The 23213-nt window shown below is 47.9% G+C and overlaps 1 protein-coding gene across 8 annotated transcripts in view; it reads left to right on the top strand.

Moving 5' to 3' along the window:
- Positions 1 to 23213, top strand: part of LOC144607793 (formin-like protein 1) — a 324601-nt gene that overhangs the window by 188601 nt on the left and 112787 nt on the right. For 4 of the 8 annotated variants that reach the window (XR_013549141.1, XM_078424869.1, XM_078424873.1 and 1 more), the window contains exons 6-9: positions 9198 to 9251; positions 9776 to 9916; positions 14372 to 14477; positions 20269 to 20345. Coding sequence is in view for 7 of the 8 variants with exons in the window: in XM_078424869.1 (XP_078280995.1) it covers positions 9198 to 9251; positions 9776 to 9916; positions 14372 to 14477; positions 20269 to 20345 (378 nt within the window). In the remaining variant the exon portion in view is untranslated. The remainder of the gene's footprint in view (positions 1 to 9197; positions 9252 to 9775; positions 9917 to 14371; positions 14478 to 20268; positions 20346 to 23213) is intronic. The other 4 variants (XM_078424874.1, XM_078424872.1, XM_078424875.1 and 1 more) reach the window with 2 other exon arrangements.

The following is a 23213-nucleotide window of genomic DNA, read 5'->3' as shown; positions in this document are numbered from 1 at the left end:
TGAGGCAGTATGGCAGAATGGCAGACTCCCAAATATTTGTAGTTAATTGTGGTTTGTTGGTCAGGAAGCCGAGGGTCCAGTTGCAGAGGGGAGTGCTGACTCCAAGTTCCCAAATGTGGAGATGAGCATCGTAGTGATACATATTGAAAGCAGGGCTGCAGTGTGATGCAGGTGTCCTTCATATCCAGCTGTTGCAGGGATATGTGTGGGGCCAGGGAAATGGCATCAGCTGTGTACCTGTTGTGGCAGTTGGCGATCCGTAGTCAATGGTAGGCTGAATTTAATGTGTCACATGACCAGCCGCTCCACGCACGTCATGATGGTGGATGTCAAGGCCACTGGATGGCAGTGATCAAGGTATGAGATCTTGCTTTTCAACAATGAGGACATTTAGATTTGTATCCATTCAATGTATTTTTATTATTGACTATAATTCCTACCCCTGTGTGTATTGGCCTGTCAAAAAGAGCTTCTGCAACATATCATTAATATTTTAAAAAATCACTTATTCATTTAGATACTTTAAAAATGGCCTGAAGTTTATCAAAGCTCAGTAATTGTTGACCTTTCAATATTCACTTAAGTGAGTGCCTCACGCATGCAAACCAGCAGTTAGCTATGAACTGAATAATTCATCTGCTATTATAATGTAATGAGAAGCAAAGTAATGAGGGTATGAACATACTGCTTGATGCCATGGCTCCCATCACTCTTCACTGTATTATGACAAATAAACAAACTCGACACCTTCACCACAAACCATAAAAGAAATTAAAAGCTGGTCCTGGGGTGCATTGTGTATAATAACTCAAGCTGGCAATGAGTTTGAAGGCATTAATTCAATCATGCAGAAACCACTTAGACCAATGCTGGTTTTGTCTAATTTATGCGTGTTATAATAAGCAGCAGTAGCTGAACGGAATACATGAAATAGCTTCAGGTGTAGACTGTTCAGCATTCAAAAAACTTTTCCACTATCCAAAAACATCTTGACTGAGCTAATCCTTGAACCCCAAATCCATGTTCCTGCCTTTTCTCCAAAATTATGATTCTCCGCAGTCTAAAAAATGATTACCTCGACCCTGAATGTCGTGAATGGACCTCCACAGTGTCCCTGGGCCAGAACTCCACAGTGACCCTGGGCTAGACCTCCACAATGTCCCAGGGCTAGAAGTCTCCACAGTGTCCCTGGGCTAGACCTCCACAGTGTCCCAGGGCTAGAACACAGTGTCCCTGGGCTAGAACACAGTGTCCCTGGGCTAGAACACAGTGTCCCTGGGCTAGAACACAGTGTCCCTGGGCTAGAACACAGTATCCCTGGGCTAGAACACAGTGTCCCTGGGCTAGAACACAGTGTCCCTGGGCTAGAAGTTTCCACAGTGACCCTGGGCTAGACCTCCACAATGTCCCAGGGCTAGAAGTTTCCACAGTGTCCCTGGGCTAGACCTCCACAGTGTCCCTGGGCTAGAACTCCATAGTGACCATGGGCTAGAAGTCCACAGTGTCCCTGGGCAAGAAGTCTCCACCGTGTCCCTGGGCTAGAATTCCACAGTGTCCCTGGGCTAGAGGTCTCCACCGTGTCCCTGAGCTAGAACACAGTTTCCCTGGGCTAGAAGCCTCCACAGTGTCCCTGGGCTAGAACTCCACAGTGTCCCTGGGCTAGAACTCCACAGCGCTCCTGGGCTAAAACACAGTGTTCCTGGGCTAGAAGCTTCCACAGTGATCCTGGGCAAGATACCTCCACCGTGGCCCTGGGCTAGAACTCCACAGTGTCCCTGGGCTAGAACACGGTGTCCCTGGGCTAGAACACGTTGTCCCTGGGCTAGAACATGGTGTCCCTGGGCTAGAACTCCACAGTGTCCCTGGGCTAAAACACGGTGTCCCTGGGCTAGACCTCCACAGTGTCCATGGGCTAGACCTCCACAATGTCTCTGGGCTAGAAGCCTCCACAGTGTCCTAGAGCTAGAAGCATCCACAGTGTCCCTGGGCTAGAACCCTACAGTGTCCCTGGGCTAGAACTCCACAGTGTCCCTGGGCTAGAAGTCCACAGTGTCCCTGGGCTAGAAGTCCACAGTGTCCCTGGGCTAGACCTCCACAGTGTCCCTGGGCTAGACCTCCACAGTGTCCCTGGGCTAGAAGTCCATAGTGTCCCTTTGCTAGAACCCTACAGTGTCCCTGGGCTAGAACTCCACAGTGTCCCTGGGCTAGACCTCCACAGTGTCCCTGGGCTAGAAGTCCACAGTGTCCCTGGGCTAGACCTCCACAGTGTCCCTGGGCTAGAAGTCCACAGTGTCCTTGGGCTAGACCTCCACAGTGTCCCTGGGCTAGAAGTCCACAGTGTCCTTGGGCTAGACCTCCACAGTGTCCCTGGGCTAGACCTCCACAGTGTCCCTGGGCTAGAAGTCCACAGTGTCCCTGGGCTAGACCTCCACAGTGTCCCTGGGCTAGAAGTCCACAGTGTCCCTGGGCTAGACCTCCACAGTGTCCCTGGGCTAGACCTGCACAGTGTCCCTGGGCTAGAAGTCCACAGTGTTCCTGGGCTAGACCTCCACAATATCCCAGGGCTAGAAGTCCACAGTGTCCCTGGGCTAGAAGTCTCCACAGTGTTCCTGGGCTAGAACTCCACAATATCCCTGGGCTAGAACACGGTGTCCCTGGGCTAGAAGTCTCCACAGTGTTCTTGGGCTAGATCTCCACAGTATCCCTGGGCTAGAACACGGTGCCCCTGCGCTAGAAGTCTCCACAGTCTTCCTGGGCCAGAACTCCAAGGTATTGCTGGGCTAGAAGCCTCCACAGTGTCCCTGGGCTAGAAGTCTCCACAGATACACAACCCTCTGAGAGAAGTAATTCACCCTCAACCTCTTTCCCCTGAGCCTTGGGATGTGTCCTCTCAGCAGTTTCACTATTAAACCACTCAGATTCTCAGAGCTTTCAATAAGATCATCTCTCATTCTTCTAACTCCAGCATATGTCATACAGTGTGGAAACAGGCCCTTCAGCCCAACGTGCCCACACCGACCAACATGTCCCATCTACACTGGTCCCACTTGCCTGTGTTTGGTCCATACTGTCCTATCCATGTACCTAAGATAGGCACAAAATGCTGGTGTAACTCAGCGGGACAGGCAGCATCTCTGGTCCCTGAGTTACTCCAGCATTTTGTGTCTATCTTCGGTGTAAACCAGCATTTGCAGTTCCTTCCTACACTATCCACGTACCTGTCTAATTGCTTCTTAAACATTGGGATAGTCCCTGCCTCAACTACCTCCTCCGGCAGCTCGTTCCATGCACCCACCACCCTTTGTGTGAAAAAGCTACCCCTCAGATTCCTATTAAATCTTCCCCCCTTCATCTTAAACCTACGTCCTCCGGTTCTCAATTCCCCTACTCTGGGCAAGATGTATAGACACAATCTAATTTTTTTTTCTCTCAGACGACACCATCTTAGGGATCAATCCAGTGACCTGCCTCCCTCACTGAATAGGTAGCTCACAGATCCATTCTGCCTTGCAGGGTTGTAAAAGGACTGATCTATTTCTGTATTCAGTTCCTTGAGCAACAAAGATACCACATTCAGTATGCCTTCCTGATTGCTTTTCTTCTGCGGTGCCGAGACATGGTGGGACAGACTTGTATTGGTAGATGCACAGTGCAGTAGCAGTCTCCATGAATAGCATTTCACCCTTTCTCTCTAGACTTATAGAGTAGGGCGTTGTGAAGGAAGTTACACTTCTGGCAGCTCAATGTTGCAAGGTTTTGATGTTTCAGACTTGATCGAGAGGGAGGCAGAAGTGGTGGAGGAGTTGCATTACTGGTCAGGGAGACGGTGACAATGGCACTCACAGAGGACATACTGGAGGGTTCATTTGATGAGGCGAAATAAGAAAGGTGCAAGCACTCGAATGGAATTGTACTGTTCGCCCCACAATAGCAGGTGGGAGATACCAGGTTATTGACAAAGGCAAGAGAGGAGATTGCCGGAGCCTTGACAAAGGTTATTGCATCTCCGTACCCACAGGCCCGGAAGACTGGAGAGTAGCTAATGTTGTTCCTTTATTTAAGAAGGGAAATAGAGTGAATCCAGGGAATTATAGGCTGGTGAGCCTCACGTCAGTGGTAGGGAAGCTATTGGAGATGATTCTTTGGGATAAGATTTGCTTCCATTTGGAAGAGAATGTGTTAATTAGGGACATTTGGAATATAGAAGAGTGCAGCACTGTTCTTCAGCCCTCAATGTTCTTGCCAGACATGATGCCATGATAAACTGAACTTATCTTCCTGTACATGATCCATATCCCTCTATTCTCTGCACTTTCATGAGCCTATCTAAAAGCCTTATAAACACCATTAATGCCATATGGTATTTGCCTTCACAACCACCGTGGGCAATGTGTTCCACGCTCCAACCACTCTGTGTAAAGAATTTGCCCCTCACATCTCCATTAAACTTTTGCCTTCTCACCTTATATTTATGCCCTCTAGTGTGGGACATTCCCACCCTGGGGAAAAGGCTCTGGCTGTCTACCCTATCTCTGCCTCTCATCATTTTATATACTTCTATCAGGTCTCCCCTCAAAATCCAATAAAACAATCGAACCTCTCCCTGTAGCTGAAATCCCTCTCATCCAGGCAAGATTCTGGTAAACTTCCACTGCACCCTCTCCAAACCTTTCCAGTAATGGCGTGTCCAGAACTGCATGTAATACTCCAAGTGTGATGTAACCAATGTCTTATAGAGCTCATCATGACTTACCGATTGTTATACAATGTCCCTGGCAATGAAGGCAAGCATACCATACGTCTTCTTTACCACTCTATCTACTTCTGCTGCTACTTTTAGTCAGCAGCACGACAGGTTATGTCTTGCTAACTTGATCGCGTTTTTTGAGGAGGTGACAAAGGTGATTGATGAGGGCGGGTGATGGATGTTATCTACAAGGATTTAGTGTGACATTTGATAAAGATACCCATGGAACACTGATCCAGAAGAATCAGATACACAGGATTAACAGTGACTTTGTCGTCTGGATTCAGAACTGGCTTTGTGATAGAAGACAGAGTGTTGTGGTGGAAGGCCAATATTCACTGAAGGCCTGTGATCAGTTACATAAATGGGCAGAGAAATGGCAGATGGAGTTTAATCCGAGCAAGTGTGAGGTGTCGTTGCACTTTGGGAGGTCAAATGTCAGGGGAAAATATGACATTTAATGGCATGACCCTGAACAGCTTTGAAGTACAGAGGGATCTTGGGGTCCAAGACCAGAGAAAATGAGAACACAAGCAGATAGAGTTAAAGAAGACATCTGGTATGCTTGCTTTCATAGGTCAGGACATTGAGCATAAGTTTCCCTCTTCCATTATAGATGAGGCTCTCACTAGGGTCTCCTCGATATCCTGCAGCTCCGCTCTTGCTCCCCCTTCCCCATTTGTAACAAGGACAGAGTCCCCCTAGTCCTCACCTTCCACCCCATCAACCTATAATCCTCCAACACTTTTGCCACCTCCAATGGTATCCCACTACTGGCCACATTGTCCTATCTCCACCCCTTTCTGCTTTCCGCAGAGACCGTTCCCTCCGCAACTCCCTGGTCAACTCGTCCCTTCCCACCCAAACCATCCCCTCCTCAGATACTTTCCCCTGCAACTGCAGGAGATGCAACACCTGTCCCTTTACCTCCCCCTTCAACTCCATCCAAGGACCCCGACAGTCTTTCCAGGTGAGGCAGAGGTTCACTTGCAGTTCCTTCAACCCCATCTACTGTTTCCGCTATTCCGGGTGTCAACATTGGTGAGACCAAATGCAGGCTTGGCGATCGTTTCACTGAACACCTCCGCTCAGTCCGCCTTAACCAACCTGATCTCCCGGTTGCTCAGCACTTTAACCCCCCCCTCCCATTCCCAATCTGATCTTTCTGTCCTCGGCCTCCTCCATTGTCAGAGTGAGATCCAGTGCAAATTGGAGGAATATCATCTCATATTTCGCTTGGGTAGTTTACACCCCATGTATGAACATTGACTTCTCTAACTTCAATTAGCCCTTGCTTTCCCTCTCTCTCCATCCCCTCCCCCTTCCCAGTTCTCCCAACAGTCTAACTGTCTTTGGCTACATTCTATCTCTGTCCCGCCCACTCCCGTGACATCTGAAGAAGGGTCTCGACCCGAAACGTCATAAATTCCTTCTCTCCAGAGATGCTGCCTGTCCTGCTGAGTTACTCCAACATTTTGTGTCTACCTATAAGAGTCTGGAACTCATGATGCAGCTTTATGGGACTTTGGTTCGGCACATTTGGAGTATTGTGTACAATTCTGTACGTCCCATTACAGGAAGGTTGTGGAGGTTGTGCACAGGAGGTTTACCAGACCGATACCTGGATTAGTGGGTATTTGCTACAGGGAGAGGTTCGATGGACTTAGATTGTTTTCTCTAGAATACAGGAGGTTGCAACGAGACCTGATAGAAGTCTATAAAATTATGAGTTGTATAAAGACGATAAACAGTCTGAATCTTTTTAGTTTTAGTTTTAGAGATACAGCGTGGAAACAGGCCCTTTAGCGCACCGGGTCTGCACTGACCAGCGATCCCCACATATTAACAGTATCCTACACACACCAGGGACAATTTTAACATTTACCAAGCCAATTGACCTACATACCTGTACGTCTTTGGAGTGTGGGAGGAAACCGAAGGTCTCGGAGGAAACCTACGCAGGTCACGGGAAGAACGTACAAACTCCGTACAGACAGCACCCATAGTCGGGATCGACTCCGGGTCTCCGGTGCTGCAAGCATTCTAAGGCAGCAACTCAACGCTGCCCCACCCTGCTGCCTGGGAAGGAAAAATCATATAATTGAGGGAATAGCTTTATGGTGAGAGGGGCAAAGTGTACAGGTGATGCGCAGGGCAAGTTTTTAAAAACTGAGGTTGGTGAGTGCCTGGAACGTACTGCTGGAGTTGGTGGTCGAGGCAGACATGACGTGGCATTCAAGAGACTCTTGATACAGCATACGGATATGCAGCAACAGGGATTATGTGCAGGCAGATAAGAGTTGGTCTTAGCATTATGTTCGGCACAGACATTGTAGGCTGAAGGGTCTGTTGAACTCGTCTGCTTGCACATGATCCATATCTCTCGATTCTCTGCACTTTCGTGTGCCTATTAAAGGCCTGTTAAACGCCACTATGGTATCTGCCTTCACCACCACCCCTGGCAGTATGTTCTCGGCCCCCACCACACTATGCGTAAAGAATTTACCCCACACATCTCCATTAAACCTTTCCCGTCTCACTTATAGCTATAGAGTCATAGAGTGATACAGTGTGGAAACAGGCCCTTCATAGTCATAGAGCCAGAGAGTGATACTGTGTGGAAACAGGCCCTTCATAGCCATAGAGCCAGAGAGTGATACAGTGTGGAAACAGGCCCTTCATAGCCATAGAGCAATAGAGTGATACAGTGTGGAAACAGGCCCTTCATAGTCATAGAGCCATAGAGTGATACAGTGTGGAAACAGGCTCTTCATAGCCATAGAGCCAGAGAGTGATACAGTGTGGAAACAGGCCCTTCATAGTCATAGAGCCATAGAGTGATACAGTGAGGAAACAGGCCCTTCGGCCCAAATTGCCCACACAACAATGTCCCAGCTACACTAGTCCCACCTGCCTGCGTTTGGTCCATATCCCTCCAAACCTGTCATATCCATGTACCTGTCTAACTGTTTCTTAAACATTGGGATAATCCCAGCCACAACTACCTCCTCTGGCAGCTTGTTCCATACACCCACCACCCTTTGTGTGAAAACATCCCTTGGATTCCTATTAAATCTATTCCCCTTCACCTTGAACCAATGTCCTCTGGTCCTCGTTCCCTTACTCTGGGCAAGAGGCTATGTGCATCTAACCTCTCATGATTTTGTACACCTCTATAAGATTTTAAAATTTTTTTAGAGTTAGAGATACAGCACAGAAACAGGCCCTTCTGCCCACCGAGTCTGCGCCGCCCAGCAATCCCCACACATTAACACTATCCTACACCCACTAGGGACAATTTTTACATTTTACCCTGTCAATTAACCTACATACCTGTACGTCTTTGGAGTGTGGGAGGAAACCGAAGATCTCGGAGAAAACCCACGCAGGTCACGGGGAGAACATACAAACTCCGTACAGACGGCGCCCGTAGTCAGGATCGAACCTGAGTCTCCGGCGCTGCATTCGCTGTAAGGCAGCAACGCTACCGCTGTGCCACCGTGCCACCGGTCACCCCTCATCCTCCTGCGCTCCAAGGAATAGAGACCCAGCCTGCTCAACCTCTCCCGATAGCTCACACCCTCTCGTCCTGGCAATGTCCTCATAAATCTTCTCTGAACCCTTTCAAGCTTGACAATATCTTTCCTATAACATGGTGCCCTGAACTGAGCACAATATTCTAAATGCGGTCTCACCAACGTCATATACAACTGCAACATGACCTCCCAACTTCTATACTCAATACTCTGACTGATGAAGGCCAATGTGCCAAAAGCCTTTTCAACCACCTTATCGACCTGCGACTTGACCTTCAAGGAACCAGGCACCTGTACTCCTAGATCCCTCTGCTCTACAACACTCCCAGGAGGCCTACCATCTGCTGTGTAGGTCCTGCCCCTGTTAGACGTCCCAAAATGCAACACCTCACACTTCTTTGTATTAAATTCCATCATCCATTCCTCAGCCCACTTGCCCTCTAGTGTTGGACATTTTCACTCTGAGAAAAAGGTTCTGGTTGCCTACCCTATCTGTGCCGCTCATCATTTAATATACTTCAATCAAGTCTCTAACATTTGAGATAAAACAATCTAACCTCTCTTTGTAGCTGAACCCCACTAATCCAGGCAGCCTTCTGGTAAACTTCCACTGCACTCTCTCCAAAGCTTTCCTGTATTGGTGCGACCAGAACTGCATGCAATACTCCAAATGCGATGCACCCAATGTCCTATAGAGCTGCATCTTGACTTTCTGCCTCATATTCAATGCCCCTAGCATACCACACACCTTCTCTCAGGACATCTGACATACATTGGGGTGTTTTGGATAGTCGACATTTCCAGTTGTGTCCCAGCATCTGGTGTGATAGCAAATTGTGTCTCCAAACAACGTCACTCAGCTTGGCGAACCATGTGCTCACGTTTCAATACCCGAATGCCGTCTTGTTTTTCAGATCTTTTAAAGAAACTGCATGGAATTTTGTGAGGAGTTTGAGTTATGTGGAAAGGTATTGTCAGCTGTTCATTCCTTGTCCCAGCGGCAGTGCTTGGTGCTGGCTCTGCTCTTAAAGCACTAACTTTCAATGTGCAGTCATTGGCAGTAGGCTTCTGCATTAACACTTTAAAACTTTCATTCTGCTTTAAGAAAAAACTGGTAAATAAGTGACATACCAATGAAATCTATTTATAATTGCTTCTGGCATGAGATTTTAAAAATTTATTTCACTGGATTTGCAAATTAGAACAAAATTGTGGTTTACTTTCCTTGCAGTGGGGATAATCAGATGGTGTTTTACTATAGTTACTGTTGCAAACTCTCAATGCATTTTCAAACCAAGCACATGTAATCTGTTGCTTTATCGCTTGCTCAGCTTGTGATGGGGACTGGAGCTAACCAGCCCCAATGTGCTTGTCCTGAAAGGGTTACGCTTTGTCCACCATGTTTTGTGTAGCCTTAGGCATTTAGTTCACACGTACAATATGGGTGATCGCCGTTTATGAGCCGGATATCTTTCGTCTTCCTGTTTTCCAGGCATGACATGGAAAGTACGGATAATGGAGGAATTGCTTCTGAGAAGAGCAAGCCCTTGGATAGGTCGGTGGAAGACCTTAGTCGAAGCAACTCCCCCACTCATGGGCCTTCCAGAGCCAGTGGGCGTCACCTCACTGTCAGGTGAGGGGGGGTGAAAGGATGTCGTGTTGGAGAGCACCAATTATCAGTCTGTTTCCCTGCTCCATTTGACACATTCCTTGCCAAGATATTAGCTCTCTCTAGACCCTCACTCTCAGCCGGATAAAATGGCTGTTGTCAGCAGGGTTATTCTGCGCTGTTTGTTAGAAAGCCAGGCTGCCACCTTTGGAATAATTTCATAGCAGTCGGCACGTATACTGTTCAAGAGTGTTTTATTGCCATAGGTCCCAGATAGAACAATGACATTCTTACTCAATACACCCTGACCAAAATCATCACAATGGATGAGGGATGCTGGGACCGAATGGAAGGTTGGCGGAGGGGATGGAATGAGATTGCACTGGAGTAATATTGGACCTTTGCCTCAGAACAAGTGAACCACTCTCAGTTCACCCACATGAGCACAAGGATGGGGGTGGCAAGGTGGCACAACAGAAGTTATAGGACCAGACTTAGGCCATTTGGCCCATCAAGGCAACTCCGCCATTCAATCTTGGCTGATCTATCTTTCCCTCTCAACCCCATTCTCTTGCCTTCTCCCCATAAACCCTGACACCCATACTAATCAAGAATCTCCACCTTAAAAATATCCATTGACTTGGCCTCCACAGCCATCTGTGGAAATGAATTCTACAGATTGACCACCCTCTGGCTAAAGACATTCCTCCTCATCTCCTTACTAAAGGTATGTCTTTTTAATCTGAGACTATGGCCTCTGGTGCTGGACTCTCCCACCAGTGGAAACATCCTCTCCACATCCACTCTGTCCAGACCTTTCATTATTCGGTAAGCTGTGGGTCTGGTGATTTCAGCCAGTAACTGACCGAAGGTGAAGAGACCTTTCTTGCGTTGGTCTGGGCTGCATTGCATTGGGGCACTGGAGGTGACCGGACTATAGATTCACTCTGCACCATCCAGGCACCAGGCTCAATACAGCATGTACATGACCTTGTGGAGGGGCTCAACATTTCTGAGGGGTAACAACAAAACACAGTAACCTGGTTGTCCTCATCTATGCTCCATGATGGGAATCTGTGAGGTAAAGTTCCAAACCTTTCCTTCCCCAGGCCTAGATTTGAGAGTGGTTTTGACAACTGGTTTTGAACCATTGATAATTAAAGCAAAAGCTACTTACACTCTGCGGATGGAAAGGGGGAAGCAAATATGTAAGAAACCACCCAGAATATTCTAGAGCTATCCAAAGCAGGCTCTGTGCAGGGACTTTGCACTGAGTTCACCAGCCCAGATTCCATTTAAAGTAGGCACCTGTCACTGTTTTAGGGCATCTACTTTACACCTTTAGCTGATAATACCTGGAAAAAACCCACAAAGACCTTCTCAAGGTATTTTTTAAACTGATAAAATTCTGATTGGCATTGTTGTCGATGTCAACAGAGCATCTGGGATAAAAGACGTTCCTTTAGGAAGGAGGCGCCGTTTCATCTAGGAGAGGAGGAATGGGTTTTTCATCTAGGAGAGGAGGAATGGGTTTTTCATCTAGGAGAGGAGGAATGGGTTTTCTTCTCTCCTATTCCTTCTCTCAATTCCTTCTCTCCTCAATTCTCAATTCCTTCTCTCCTAGATGCTGCCTGACCTGCTGAGTTACTCCAGCATTTTGTGATACCTTCCTTTAGGAAGGAGATGAGGAGGAATTTCTTTTAGTCAGAGGGTGGTGAATCTGTCTAATTCATTCCCACAGAAGACTCTGGATGCCAAGTCAGTGGATATTTTTAAGGCAGAGATAGATAGATTCTTGATTAGTACGGGTGTCAGGGGTTATGGGGAGAAGGCTGGAGAATGGGTTTAGGAGGGAGAGATAGATCAGCCATGATTGAATGGTGGATTAGACTTGATGAGCCGAATGGCCATTCTGCTCCTGTCGCATGAAGTTATGAATGTGATTTTTAAAATGTAGATATTGTGCACAGTGTAAGAACCAATCACATTTGTTTGTGGACACATAGAGACATAAGATTGATGCTGAAAGGCCAGCTTTGACATAATGGGCTGAATGGCCTGTTTCTGTGCCTATAACTGAGTTGAGAATACTGTGACTGAGAAAGGAAACCCAAAATATTAAAAATATTTTTACTATTGAGTGGTTGTGAGTGTACAAACATCATCCTTGTCATGCCGAGTTAAGTGGCAGTTTACCCTCAAGGCCAATAATTGACCCATTTGCTTAAAACATCATTTAGAATACTGCAACACTTGAATTTGCTGAACAGTGATGGGAAAAATTCCCAAACTGAACCAAAGGTAAATAGCAAAAGAGTTCAAGCCCCAGTATTGAGCAAATGATGCAGTATTGTGTGTGTCCAAATGCATTAAACTCTCCTGGGCCACACACTGATCTGTCAGCCTCCGATACCACACCACAGACCCCCTGCAGACTTTCCCCAGCTTCATGCAGGAGCCACGTGAACATCTAGAGTGATGCCCATGACCTGACTTTGGAGAGATGATGAGAGATCTCCATGCCACTCCCCAAATTGGCTTCATAATGTCCGCCACTCCCCGGGCCAGTAGCAGGCTGGGGCCACGGGGAAAATAAACCTGTAGCACAAGCTCAACGAAACAAGTTGCTTCACATCATATAAAGTGGTCTTGGGGACTGTAACTCCATGCGCTGGAGACTCACTGTGGGAGGGAACGTGTATTTGGGTAGCCAAGCTGTGAGCTTAAACTTTCTCTCCATTCTCTTCATGCTGCTTGTGATGTCATCTCTCGGTGGGTACACGGAGACACAGCAAAGGCTGACCAGAGGGCAGCATGGCTTTTTATCCTTTCACCCATGTAGGTTCCCTGGAAACGTTTGAACAGTGTCTCGAGCCTCCCTGTGTGATGTACCACTAACCAATCCAGCAATCCACACAGTGATCACCCCCCACCCGCCCCAAACACACACACACACACACACACACACACACACACACACACACACACACACACACACACACACACACACACACACACACACACACACACGCACACACACACGCACACACACACACACACATACACACACACACACTGATCACCCCCCCCACCTGCCCCAAACACACCATGCATGACTCTGTGTAGGAACGTCACCCATTTCTTCTCTCCCAGGATGCTGCCTGACCCGCTGAGTTACTCCAGCATTTCGTGTCTACCTGCATGACTCTCTGTTCACTCCCTTGCCCTCCCCTGTGTTATGCTGCTTGTCCTCATAGAATCATGGAGTCACACAGTGTGGAAACAGGTCCTTCAGCCCAACGTGTCCACACAGGCCAACATGTCTCATCTGCACTAGTCCCACCTGCCTGCATTTGGTCCATGGTCCTCCAAACCTATCCTAAACCTGACATGTACCTGTCTAACTATTTCTTAAACATTGGAATAGTCCGAGTCTCAACTACCTCCTCTGGCAGCTTGTTCCATACATCTACCACCTTTTGTGTGAAAAAGTTACCCCACAGATTCCCATTAAACTTTTCCCCGCTCACCTTAAACCAATGTCCTCTGGTTCTTGATTCCCCCACTGTAGGCATGGGACTCAGTGCCAGATCTATTCCTCTCATGATCTTGTACACGTCTATAAGATCACCCCTCATCCTCCTGCGCTCTACGGAATAGAGACCCAGCCTACATAACCTCTCCCTATTGCTCACACCCATTAGTCCTGGCAACATCCTCGTAAATCTTCCCTGCATCGTTTCCAGCAGTTTTATAAACCTCCCTGGGCACGAGGAATGGCAGGTGAATGGTGAGTGATGTACCTGTGGACCAATGGCAGGTGAATGGGGAGTGATGTACCTGTGGACCAATGGCAGGTGAATGGGGAGTGATGTACCTGTGGACCAATGGCAGGTGAATGGGGAGTGATGTACCTGTGGACGTCTGAGTTTCTTTGAGACCTCGTTCTCCGTCAGTGGCTGTTCCCCAGCTCACCCATGTCACAGGTCGGCACTGACAGTGAGTGTGGGTCTGTGAGAGACAGCTATGCCTAACAGCCTCCCGCTTGCTTCACACAGCGGCTGCCCATGACCTGTAGCTCCGACCACTGCTTCCCATGTTGCCCACCAGCGCTCAGACTAGGCTGCCAACGGCCTCCTTGCAGCGCCCTGTGATGCATCGGGAACACGTCCCTTCCTCTTCTCACCAACCCTCAGATTACATGGAGAGTTCCCCAGTCCCCCTGCTCTCCGGAGCAGGTGGAGGAGCCCTGCTGAGGCTCACTTGGTGCTTAACGGGAGCCTTTCCACATCCAGCATCTTGCATCCCGCCACTGACGGTGTGCCACAGCTCTGCACTGTGTGTGTTGATGAGCCACTGGGGCAGGCCATGGGGCTGAGCGCGTGACACTCACTGTACTACTTCCCCAGGCTACTGGTGAGCGGAGCGGCCTGGCCAAGGCACAATGATGGTAACCTCTGCCCACTGTGTTCGTCACAGGCACAACACACACAGCAGGAAAGCTCTGCGGAACTCCCGGCTTGTCAGCCAGAAGGACGATGTCCACGTCTGCATCATGTGTCTCCGTGCCATCATGAACTATCAGGTGAGGGAGAGCTACCAGGCCCAGTTTACAGAATGCACCTGCCGAGCAGTGTCTAGTTCTCATCAACTCCCTTGATGCGATTTATAAACAATTCCCTGTGCAAATCCTTTTTGCTTAGTGAAGGCTAGGCAGGCTTAACTTGTATATGTGAACCTGTGATTTAGTGTAACTTCAGTAACCTAGTGTGACCTAGCGTAACATGAGCTGGCCCCAAGCTCTCTGGCAAGGTCAGCACTTCTGTCCCTCATCTTACTGTAAGTCAACACAGTACACTTGACTTTCTGTTATGAATGCAGTGATCCCTGATGCTGTATGGATGAGAGACACTGGACAAAGCCCTCACCTCAGTTTGTCCGCCAAGACGATTCTCATGGTTGCACTTTTCATTATTCGGAACTTCTCATAGCCCTCCCAGTGTCAGTGGGCCTTCAGTCCCCAGTGTCAGTGGTCCTCCAGTCCCAGGGTGACTGGTCCTCCAGTCCCAGGGTCGCTGGTCCTCCAGTCCCAGTGTCAGTGGTCCTCCAGACCTCCAAGGTGACTTGTCCTCAAGTCCCCAACATCAGTGGACCTCCAGTCCCAGGGTGACTGGTCCAGTCCCAGCGTCACTGGTCCTCCAGTCCCAGGGTGACTGGTCCTCCAGTCACTGGTCCTCCAGTCCCAGCATCACTGGTCCTCCAGTCCCAGGGTGACTGGTCCTCCAGTCCCAGGGTGACTGGTCCTCCAGTCCCAGCGTCATTGGTCCTCCAGTCCCAGCGTCACTGGCCCTCCAGACCTCCAAGGTGACTTGTCCTTTAGTCCCAGGGTCACTGGTCCTCCAGTTGCAGGGTCACTGGTCCTCCAGACCTGCAGGGTTACTGGTCCTCCCAGGGTCACTGTGGCCGCTGTTATGTGAGGCGGTTGGGCCGTGAGCAGTGACTGGAAACTAAGGCCTCACCACAAGCCTGTGAGCCTTCAGATGGCTTGTATCATCAAAGGCCTTTTCCGTTGGTTGTAAAAGTGGGCCCACAGGTGATGTGGGCGGTGGTTTTCCATGAGAACGGGCTGGTGGCTGGTTTATTATGAGGTGCACTTCTGCGGTTTAGGCACTGGAGATATTGCACTTCTTCAAGGAAGATATGAGAACATCCCTGAATCATTTATTCAGGCCCCGCTGGTAATCTCTCCACCTTTAAATGTTTGATTGAAAGATACAGGATAGAAACAGTCCCTTCGGAAGGCATCTTTGCTTTGTTTACAGCTTAGTTATAAGGCCTACCTCTTGAAAGCTTCTGTGACCGAGCAGATGACGATAGGTAAGTCGTCCCCAGTTGTGGATCTGCAAATGTTGACTAAGTATGAAAGCTGGAAGGTTGAGTGACTTTGGTTCTCAAATGGAGCCCATGTGGGGCATTCAGTGTCCTGTGTGGTCTGTAATATAATCCATCCCAGCATGACGTAAGGAAATCATGTTGGGATGATGATGAACCAATCTGCACTAAAACTGAGTTTATTAGTTTTCCCTCTGACCATGTAGAATTCCTCCAGTTTCCTCCCACACTCCAAAGTCAAGTCAAGTCAAGTTTATTTGTCACATACACATACACGATGTGCAGTGAAATGAAAGTGGCAATGCCTGCGGATTGTGCACAAAAAAGAATTACAGTTACAGCATATAAATAAAGTTAATAAGTTACTATAGTGTAGACAAAAATGTAGTCTCTGGAGTTATAAAAGTTGACAGTCCTGATGGCCTGTGGGAAGAAACTCCGTCTCATCCTCTCTGTTTTCACAGCGTGACAGCGGAGGCGTTTGCCTGACCATAGCACCTGGAACAGTCCGTTACTGGGATGGCAGGGGTCCCTCATAATCTTGCTTGCTCTGGATCTGCACCTCCTGATGTATAGGTCCTGCAGGGGGACGAGTGTAGTTCCCATGGTGCGTTCTGCCGAACGCACTACTCTCTGCAGGGCCATCCTGTCCTGGGCAGAGCTGTTCCCAAACCAGACTGTAATGTTGCCGGACAGGATGCTCTCTACAGCCCCAGAGTAGAAGCAATGAAGGATCCTCAGAGACACTATGAATTTCCTCAGCTGTCTAAGGTGGTAAAGGCGCTGCTTTGCCTTACCCACCAGTGCGGCAATGTGCGTTGCCCATGTCAGATCCTCTGTGATGTGGACTCCCAAGTATTTAAAACTGCTCACCCTATCCACAATAGACCCATTTATCTCCAGTGGCATGTACGTCCTTGGATGTTTAGCCCTTCTGAAGTCCACAATCAGCTCCTTCGTTTTAGTGACATTCAAGAGGAGGCTATTGTCCCGACACCAGAGTGCCAGATCAGCCACCCCCTCCCGGTAGAGTAGGCCTTCTCATCGTTGTTGGAGATCCGGCCCACCACCACAGTGTCATCAGCAAACTTGATGATGGAGTTTGAGCAGAACCTGGCCCCACAGTCATGTGTGTACAGGGAGTACAGTAGGGGGCTAAGGACGCAACCCTGGGGGGATCCTATGTTCAGGGTGAGGGAGCCAGGTGTGTGTTCCCCCATCCTGACCACTTGGGGCCTGGCAGTGAGAAAGTCCAGGACCCAGGCACACAGAGGGGTGCTAAGCCCCAGTTCCAGCAGCTTCTCAACCAGTCTGCTGGGGACTATTGTGTTGAATGCTGAACTAAAGTCAATGAACAGCATCCTCACATAGCCCCCCTGGCTGTCCAGATGAGAGAGAGCGGTGTGTAGAACCTGGGAGACCGCATCATCCGTGGACCTGTTCGGACGGTATGCGAACTGTAGTGGGTCCATGTTGCGAGGAAGGAGGGCACAGATGTGCTTCTTGACTAGCCTCTCAAAGCATTTCATGACAACCGAGGTGAGGGCCACCGGTCGGTAGTCATTTAAACAAACTGGAGAGGCATTCTTTGGCACCGGTACAATGATGGATCTTTTGAAGCATGCAGGGACCACGGACTTGGCCAAGGAGAGGTTGAATATTGTGGTGAGCACTGGAGCAAGCTGAGTAGCACAAGACTTTAGTAATCGCCCAGATATACCATCTGGGCCTCCAGCTTTCCTCGTGTTCACACGCGTCAGAGCCCACCTCACCTCATGCTCGGACACCGAGAATGTGTGCACATCCCCGACGGTGGATCCCCCTCCAGCCTTGCTAGCCAGCGCCCCCTCGGTGCTGTTTGTAGACGGCGAGCTGGTGGTGTTACCCATCTCAAACCGTGCATAAAAAGAGTTCAGGTCATCAGCTAAGGAGGAGCCGGCACTTCCGGTTGAGGGGGTGCTGGACCTGTAGCTAGTTATTGTCCGTAGCCCCTGCCAAAGGCGCCTGGTGTCCTGCTGCTCCATCTGTGACTCCATCTTGTCCCGGTATCTCCTTTTTGCATCCTTCACTGCCTTTCGCAGCCGGTAGGACTCTCCCTTGTAGTCGTCCATGTTGCCGGATGCCAGGCCAGAGTTGTAAGCAGCGGTGCGAGCATTCAAGGCCACGCGAATAGACCTGTCCACCCAGGGGGTTTGGTTAGGGAAGATACCGACCCTTACCGTGGGGATGATGAAAACGTGCGGGTTTGTAGATTAATTGTCCTCTGTAAATTGCCTCTCATGTGAAGGGAGTGGATGTGAAAATGGGATAACATGAAACTAATGTGAACGAGTGATCGGAAGTCAGCGTGGACTTGGTTGCATCCTTCAACTAAACTAAATTAAAACTATTATGGACTTGTTTAAAGTTAATTTGCATGTGTAAAATAGAGATTAGCTTCCCCAGGCAGTTACATTTGTGAAGAATTTTTCTTGATTGACATGGCCAAAGGGTTTAGAGGGGCCAGAAGTCAATGTGCATAGTGGTTAGTGTTGCTTCCTGCATTTCTCCTAAAGCTGTCACGTGTTGAAGACCAGCTCCATTGTGTCCTCAGATGAACAGATCCAGATCACAATTCAGGAGAGTTCCAGCACATCTTCCTCAGCCAACAATGGGCCATTATGGACTCCACACTTCCTTAGCTCATCTGTTGCCGGCCTGTTTTGTTCTGGCCTTCTCTATCTTTGAGTCTGAAGAAGGGTCTTGACCTGAAACATCTCCTGCTCCTTTTCTCCAGAGATGTTGCCTGACCCGCTGAGTTGCTCCAGCACATTGTGTCTATCCTCTGACACTAGGGTTGGGTGGGAGATTGTGGTTGAAGAGGAGTCTTGAGATGATGTTCCCTTTGGCAGACAGCAGGGACATCTCTCTCTCGTTATCTCAATTATCTTTGTCTCCTTTCTTCAAGGCGTTCTTGATTACGGCACCTGAGGTCTCCACATTCTCCTCCTCCCAAATAGGAGAGAATGAGGCTCTGAATTTGACCTTGCTGTTTTTCCCCACCAACCTTTGGAACCAACATGGCTACATCCCAAGGCCTTGCGGTTTTTCAGGCGACATATGGCCTCTTGGTATCTTTCTTTTAACTCAGGGGTTTTCTGTTGAATCTCGGCCTTTCAGGTTTCTGCACAGTTGTTTCTTTTGGTTTGAGTATTGCTACAACTTCCCTGTCCAAGAATGAGTTGCATTTGTGGTACCTAAGGCAGACACAAAATGCTGGAGTAACTCAGGCAGCATCTGTGGAGAGAAGGAATGGGTGACGTTTCGGGTTGAGACCCTTCTTCATTTGCATTTGTGGTCATTAGTTCATACATCTCCTGAGCCTTCCAGTTTCCATTGTGAGATGTGGAGCAAAGGTCTCTTCCTGTGCTTTCAAGTATCTCACCACTTCCTATAGTGTGAGTTGTGATGACATTAGTCTTGCTGTTTGGAGGAGGGATGGCTGTTTTCCCTTTATGAAGCCCATTCCGTTTGCCGGTGAACAATTCAACTCTGGGTTCCTGATTCCAATGGGAAATTGGGAGATGTGTTTCTGGAGCCCCTGCGTTTCCTCGGTGACCAGGACAGGGGGCAGCCATGAACAGTAATCTCTCTTTGTGATCTCAACAAGGAGCTCAGGGGAGCAAGAGTGTTCGTAACCCTTGCCAAGACCCTCTGGATGATGGACAACCAAATTCAGATTAGCCCATCAGACCAGGGTTGAGCTTTAATTAACTGATTGAAAGGTACAGCATGGAAACAGGCCCTTCAGCCCATTAAATCTTTGCCGAATACCAGTTTACACTAGTTCTATGCTATCCCACTTTCACATCCACTCTCTATACAGTAAGGGTAATTTACAGAGGCCAATTAACCTACAAACCCACACATCTTTGGGATGTGGGTGGCAACTAGAGCATCTGGAGGATATCCACATGGTGACGGAGAACATGCAAACTCCATGCAGACTGCACTAGAGGTCAGGATCAATCCTATGTGTTCAGCGTTGTGAGGCAGCAGCTCTACCCATTGCCATGTTGCCTCCACACTGAGTTACCTCTGGAGACAACACGACTGCTGGCCTGTGGCCATAACTCTAGATAAGCCTCAGGACTTCCACAGTTGGTCATATGAGAAATGAGCCAAGGACTAATGTCCAAGCCTTAGTAAATGAGCACATGTACATTATCCCATTCCTCCACCTCCGAAAATGGAAAGATATTGAACATCTAAAACACCCATGAACAACTGCGATGTCACCCTTGGCTCAGTGATGTCAAAGTGCAATTTAGAGTGACCAAGTGCATCCACCCCAAGCTGTTTTTGAGATTCCTTGCTTGTAGGACTACTAATGTGAACTGGTTGACTTGCTTAGCATTAGAAGGATCAGCTGCTTTTAATAACCAACATTTTAATGTTCCTCAATGCTCATGGTCACTGTTGTCTGTGTTTGGTTTATTTTCTAGTCTGGTTTCACCTTGGTGATGGAACATGAACAATGTGTGAATGAGATCACCCTCAGTCTGAACAATAAGAATGCAAGGTAAGAAGTCAGCATCAGTGGTACTGGAGCTAAATATCACCCCATACCATGTCTTCCAGATCTAGGACCTAACTAATCCCAGGTGTCCTAGCTCAAGGATGTGACCAATCCCAGGTCTCTCAGTTCTGGGCTTTGACCAATCCCAGGTCTCCCGTGACAAGCCTTTCCAGGTCCGTCCTATCCAGACCTTTCATTATTTGGTAGGTTTCATCCTTCTAAACTCCAGTAAGTACAGGCCCAGAGCCTTCAAACGCACCTTGTATGTTAACCCAATCATCCCCGGGATCATTCTTGTAAACTTGCTCTGGAGCCTGCTCAACGGCCTCACGTGTGGCATCTCATCAAAGGCCCTCTGAAAATCTAAGCAACCAACATCATTGACTATCCTGTTTGTTACCTCTTCAAAAAACTCCCAACAGATTTTCCAGGCAAGATCTTCCCTTAACAACACCACGCTGACTTTGGCCTATTTTATCCCGTGCTTCCAAGTACCCCAAAACCTCTCCCTTAGTAATGGACTCTGAACATTTACCAACTAACTGGCCTATAATTTCATTTATTTTGCCTTGCTCCCTTCTTAAACAGTGGAGTTACATTGCGATTTTCCAGTCCTCTAGAACTATTCCTGACTCTAGTGATTCTTGAAAGATCACTATTAATGCCTCTACAATCTCTACAACTACCTCTTTCATAACCCTGGGATCCATCTGGTCCAGGTGACTTATCCACCTTCAGAAAATTCAGCTTCCCAAACATCTTCTCCTCAGTAATAGTGACTGCACTCACCTCTGCCCCCTGCTCTGGTACATTGCTTGTGTTTCCACTGTGAAGACTGATGCAAAAAACATTACATTCATCCACCATTTCTTTATTCACATTACTAATTCTCCAATCTCATTTTCCAGCAGTCCAATGTCCACTCTTGCCTCTCTTTCACTCTTTATATATCTGTAAACACTTTTGGTATCCTCTTTTGTAGCTTACCTTCATATTTAATCATTACCTCCCTTATTGTTTTTTTAATTATCTTCTGTTGGTTTTAAAAGCATCCCAATCCTCTAGCTTCCCACTAATCTTTGCCTTTCCGTGCCACTGTTGCCCTCAATCTCCCCTTAGAATGTTTCTTCCTCTTCAGGATTAAAAGGTCCTGCGTCTTCCAGATTACTCCCACAAACTCCTGCTCCACTGTCATTTCTGCTATGGTCCTTTTCCATCAACCTTAGCCAGTTCCTCCCTTATGCCTCTGTAGTTACATTTACTCAACAGTAATAGTTTAGCTCATTAATTTCACATGTACTGAGGTACAGTAAAAATATTTTTGTTTACGTACTATCCAGTCAAAGAAAAGACAACATCTGAATACAAATACATACGATTTCTGCTTCTCCCTCTCAAACTACAGGTTGAATTCTATCATATGAAGATCACTGACTCCTCGAGGCTCCCTAATCAAGTCTGGTTTCTTTACACAACACCAAATCCACAATTACCTTTTCCCGAGTGGGCTCGACCATGAGCTGCTTTAAGAAGCCATCTCAGAGGCACGCTACAAATTCCTGCTCTAAGCATTCAGCACCAACCTGATTCTCCCAGTCTACCTGCATATTGAACCCCCCCATGACCACTGTAACATTCCCTTTCTTACATGCTGGTTTTATTTCCTGATGTAATTTGCACCCGACATCTTCATGACTATTCGGAGGCCCGTATATAACTCACGTTTTTTTTATCCTTACAGTTTCTTAGCTCAACCCACAAGGATTGTACATCTTCTGATTCTATGTTGTTTCTTGCTAAGGATTGGATTTCATTCCTTACCAACAGAGCCACCCCCTCTGCCCATCTGTCCGTCTGCTTGATAGGATGTGTATACCTGGATGTTCAGCTCCCAGCTCTGATCCACTTTCGGCCATGACACCCACGTCACCACCCTCTGAGAGAGGACGTTTTACATTTATGTTGTAGTTTTGGTCTCCTTGTTTGTGACTCTGTCACTTATGAAAACACCTTCTTAGGATCTTGTGTCTTTGAATAAGGACACCTTATTTTTCTGAACTTCAGGAAATATGACCCAAACTGTCGAGCCTCTCTTGTTAGACCACGCTGACATGCCAGGATGCTGTCGAGCCTCTCTTGTTAGACCACCCAGACATGGCAGGAAGCGGTCCAGCCTCTCATCTGTATCTCTAAACTGAACCCTGCACAATAAAGGCCAACAGATATTTGTTGGACCTCCCTGCTAACGTTTGGTGGATCATGTATGAGAATAACTGGATCCTCCTGAGTTACTCATTTGTGGTCTCTTTCTCTGCCTTGTGACTCCTTGCATGAAAGTGCACGACCTCACATTCCCCCACATTAAACTCCTTTTGCCAGGTTTTTGCCCAAAAGTCTCTCAGTCTGTCTATATACCATGGCAAAAAGCATAATGTCGTCATTGTAGCCTGCTTTGTATCTATTTTCACATCAGCAAACGTGACATTAACTTCCCTCCTCCTGGTTATTGATATAACTGCAAACAATTACCAATCTAGGGGCTAGTGGAATCAAGGGGAATGGGGAGAAGGCAGGCACGGGTTACTGATTGTAGATGATCAGCCATGATCACAATGAATGGCGGTACTGGCTCGAAGGGCCGAATGGCCTCTTCTTGCACCTATTTTCTATGTTTCTAAATTAATTGCAATTAGCCAATCCCGGATTATCCAGCAATGAGGGTTAACACAATCTGAGTGAAAATGTCCGTGTTTTCAGTTAGTGATGTGGTGCCTTCACGCCACACACTGTACCAGTCCGGGCAAGAGGCCCATTGGCATCTAGCAGGCAGCAACAGCTGGGAGGTAGGCAGGAAAGGCCCTCTTTGCCAAC

This window comes from Rhinoraja longicauda, chromosome 29 (genome assembly GCF_053455715.1).
Source record: "Rhinoraja longicauda isolate Sanriku21f chromosome 29, sRhiLon1.1, whole genome shotgun sequence".
Taxonomy (NCBI): Eukaryota; Metazoa; Chordata; class Chondrichthyes; order Rajiformes; family Arhynchobatidae; genus Rhinoraja; species Rhinoraja longicauda.
The sequence above is the reverse complement of the archived record's forward strand: the minus strand, read 5'-3'. Positions and strand labels throughout refer to the sequence as shown.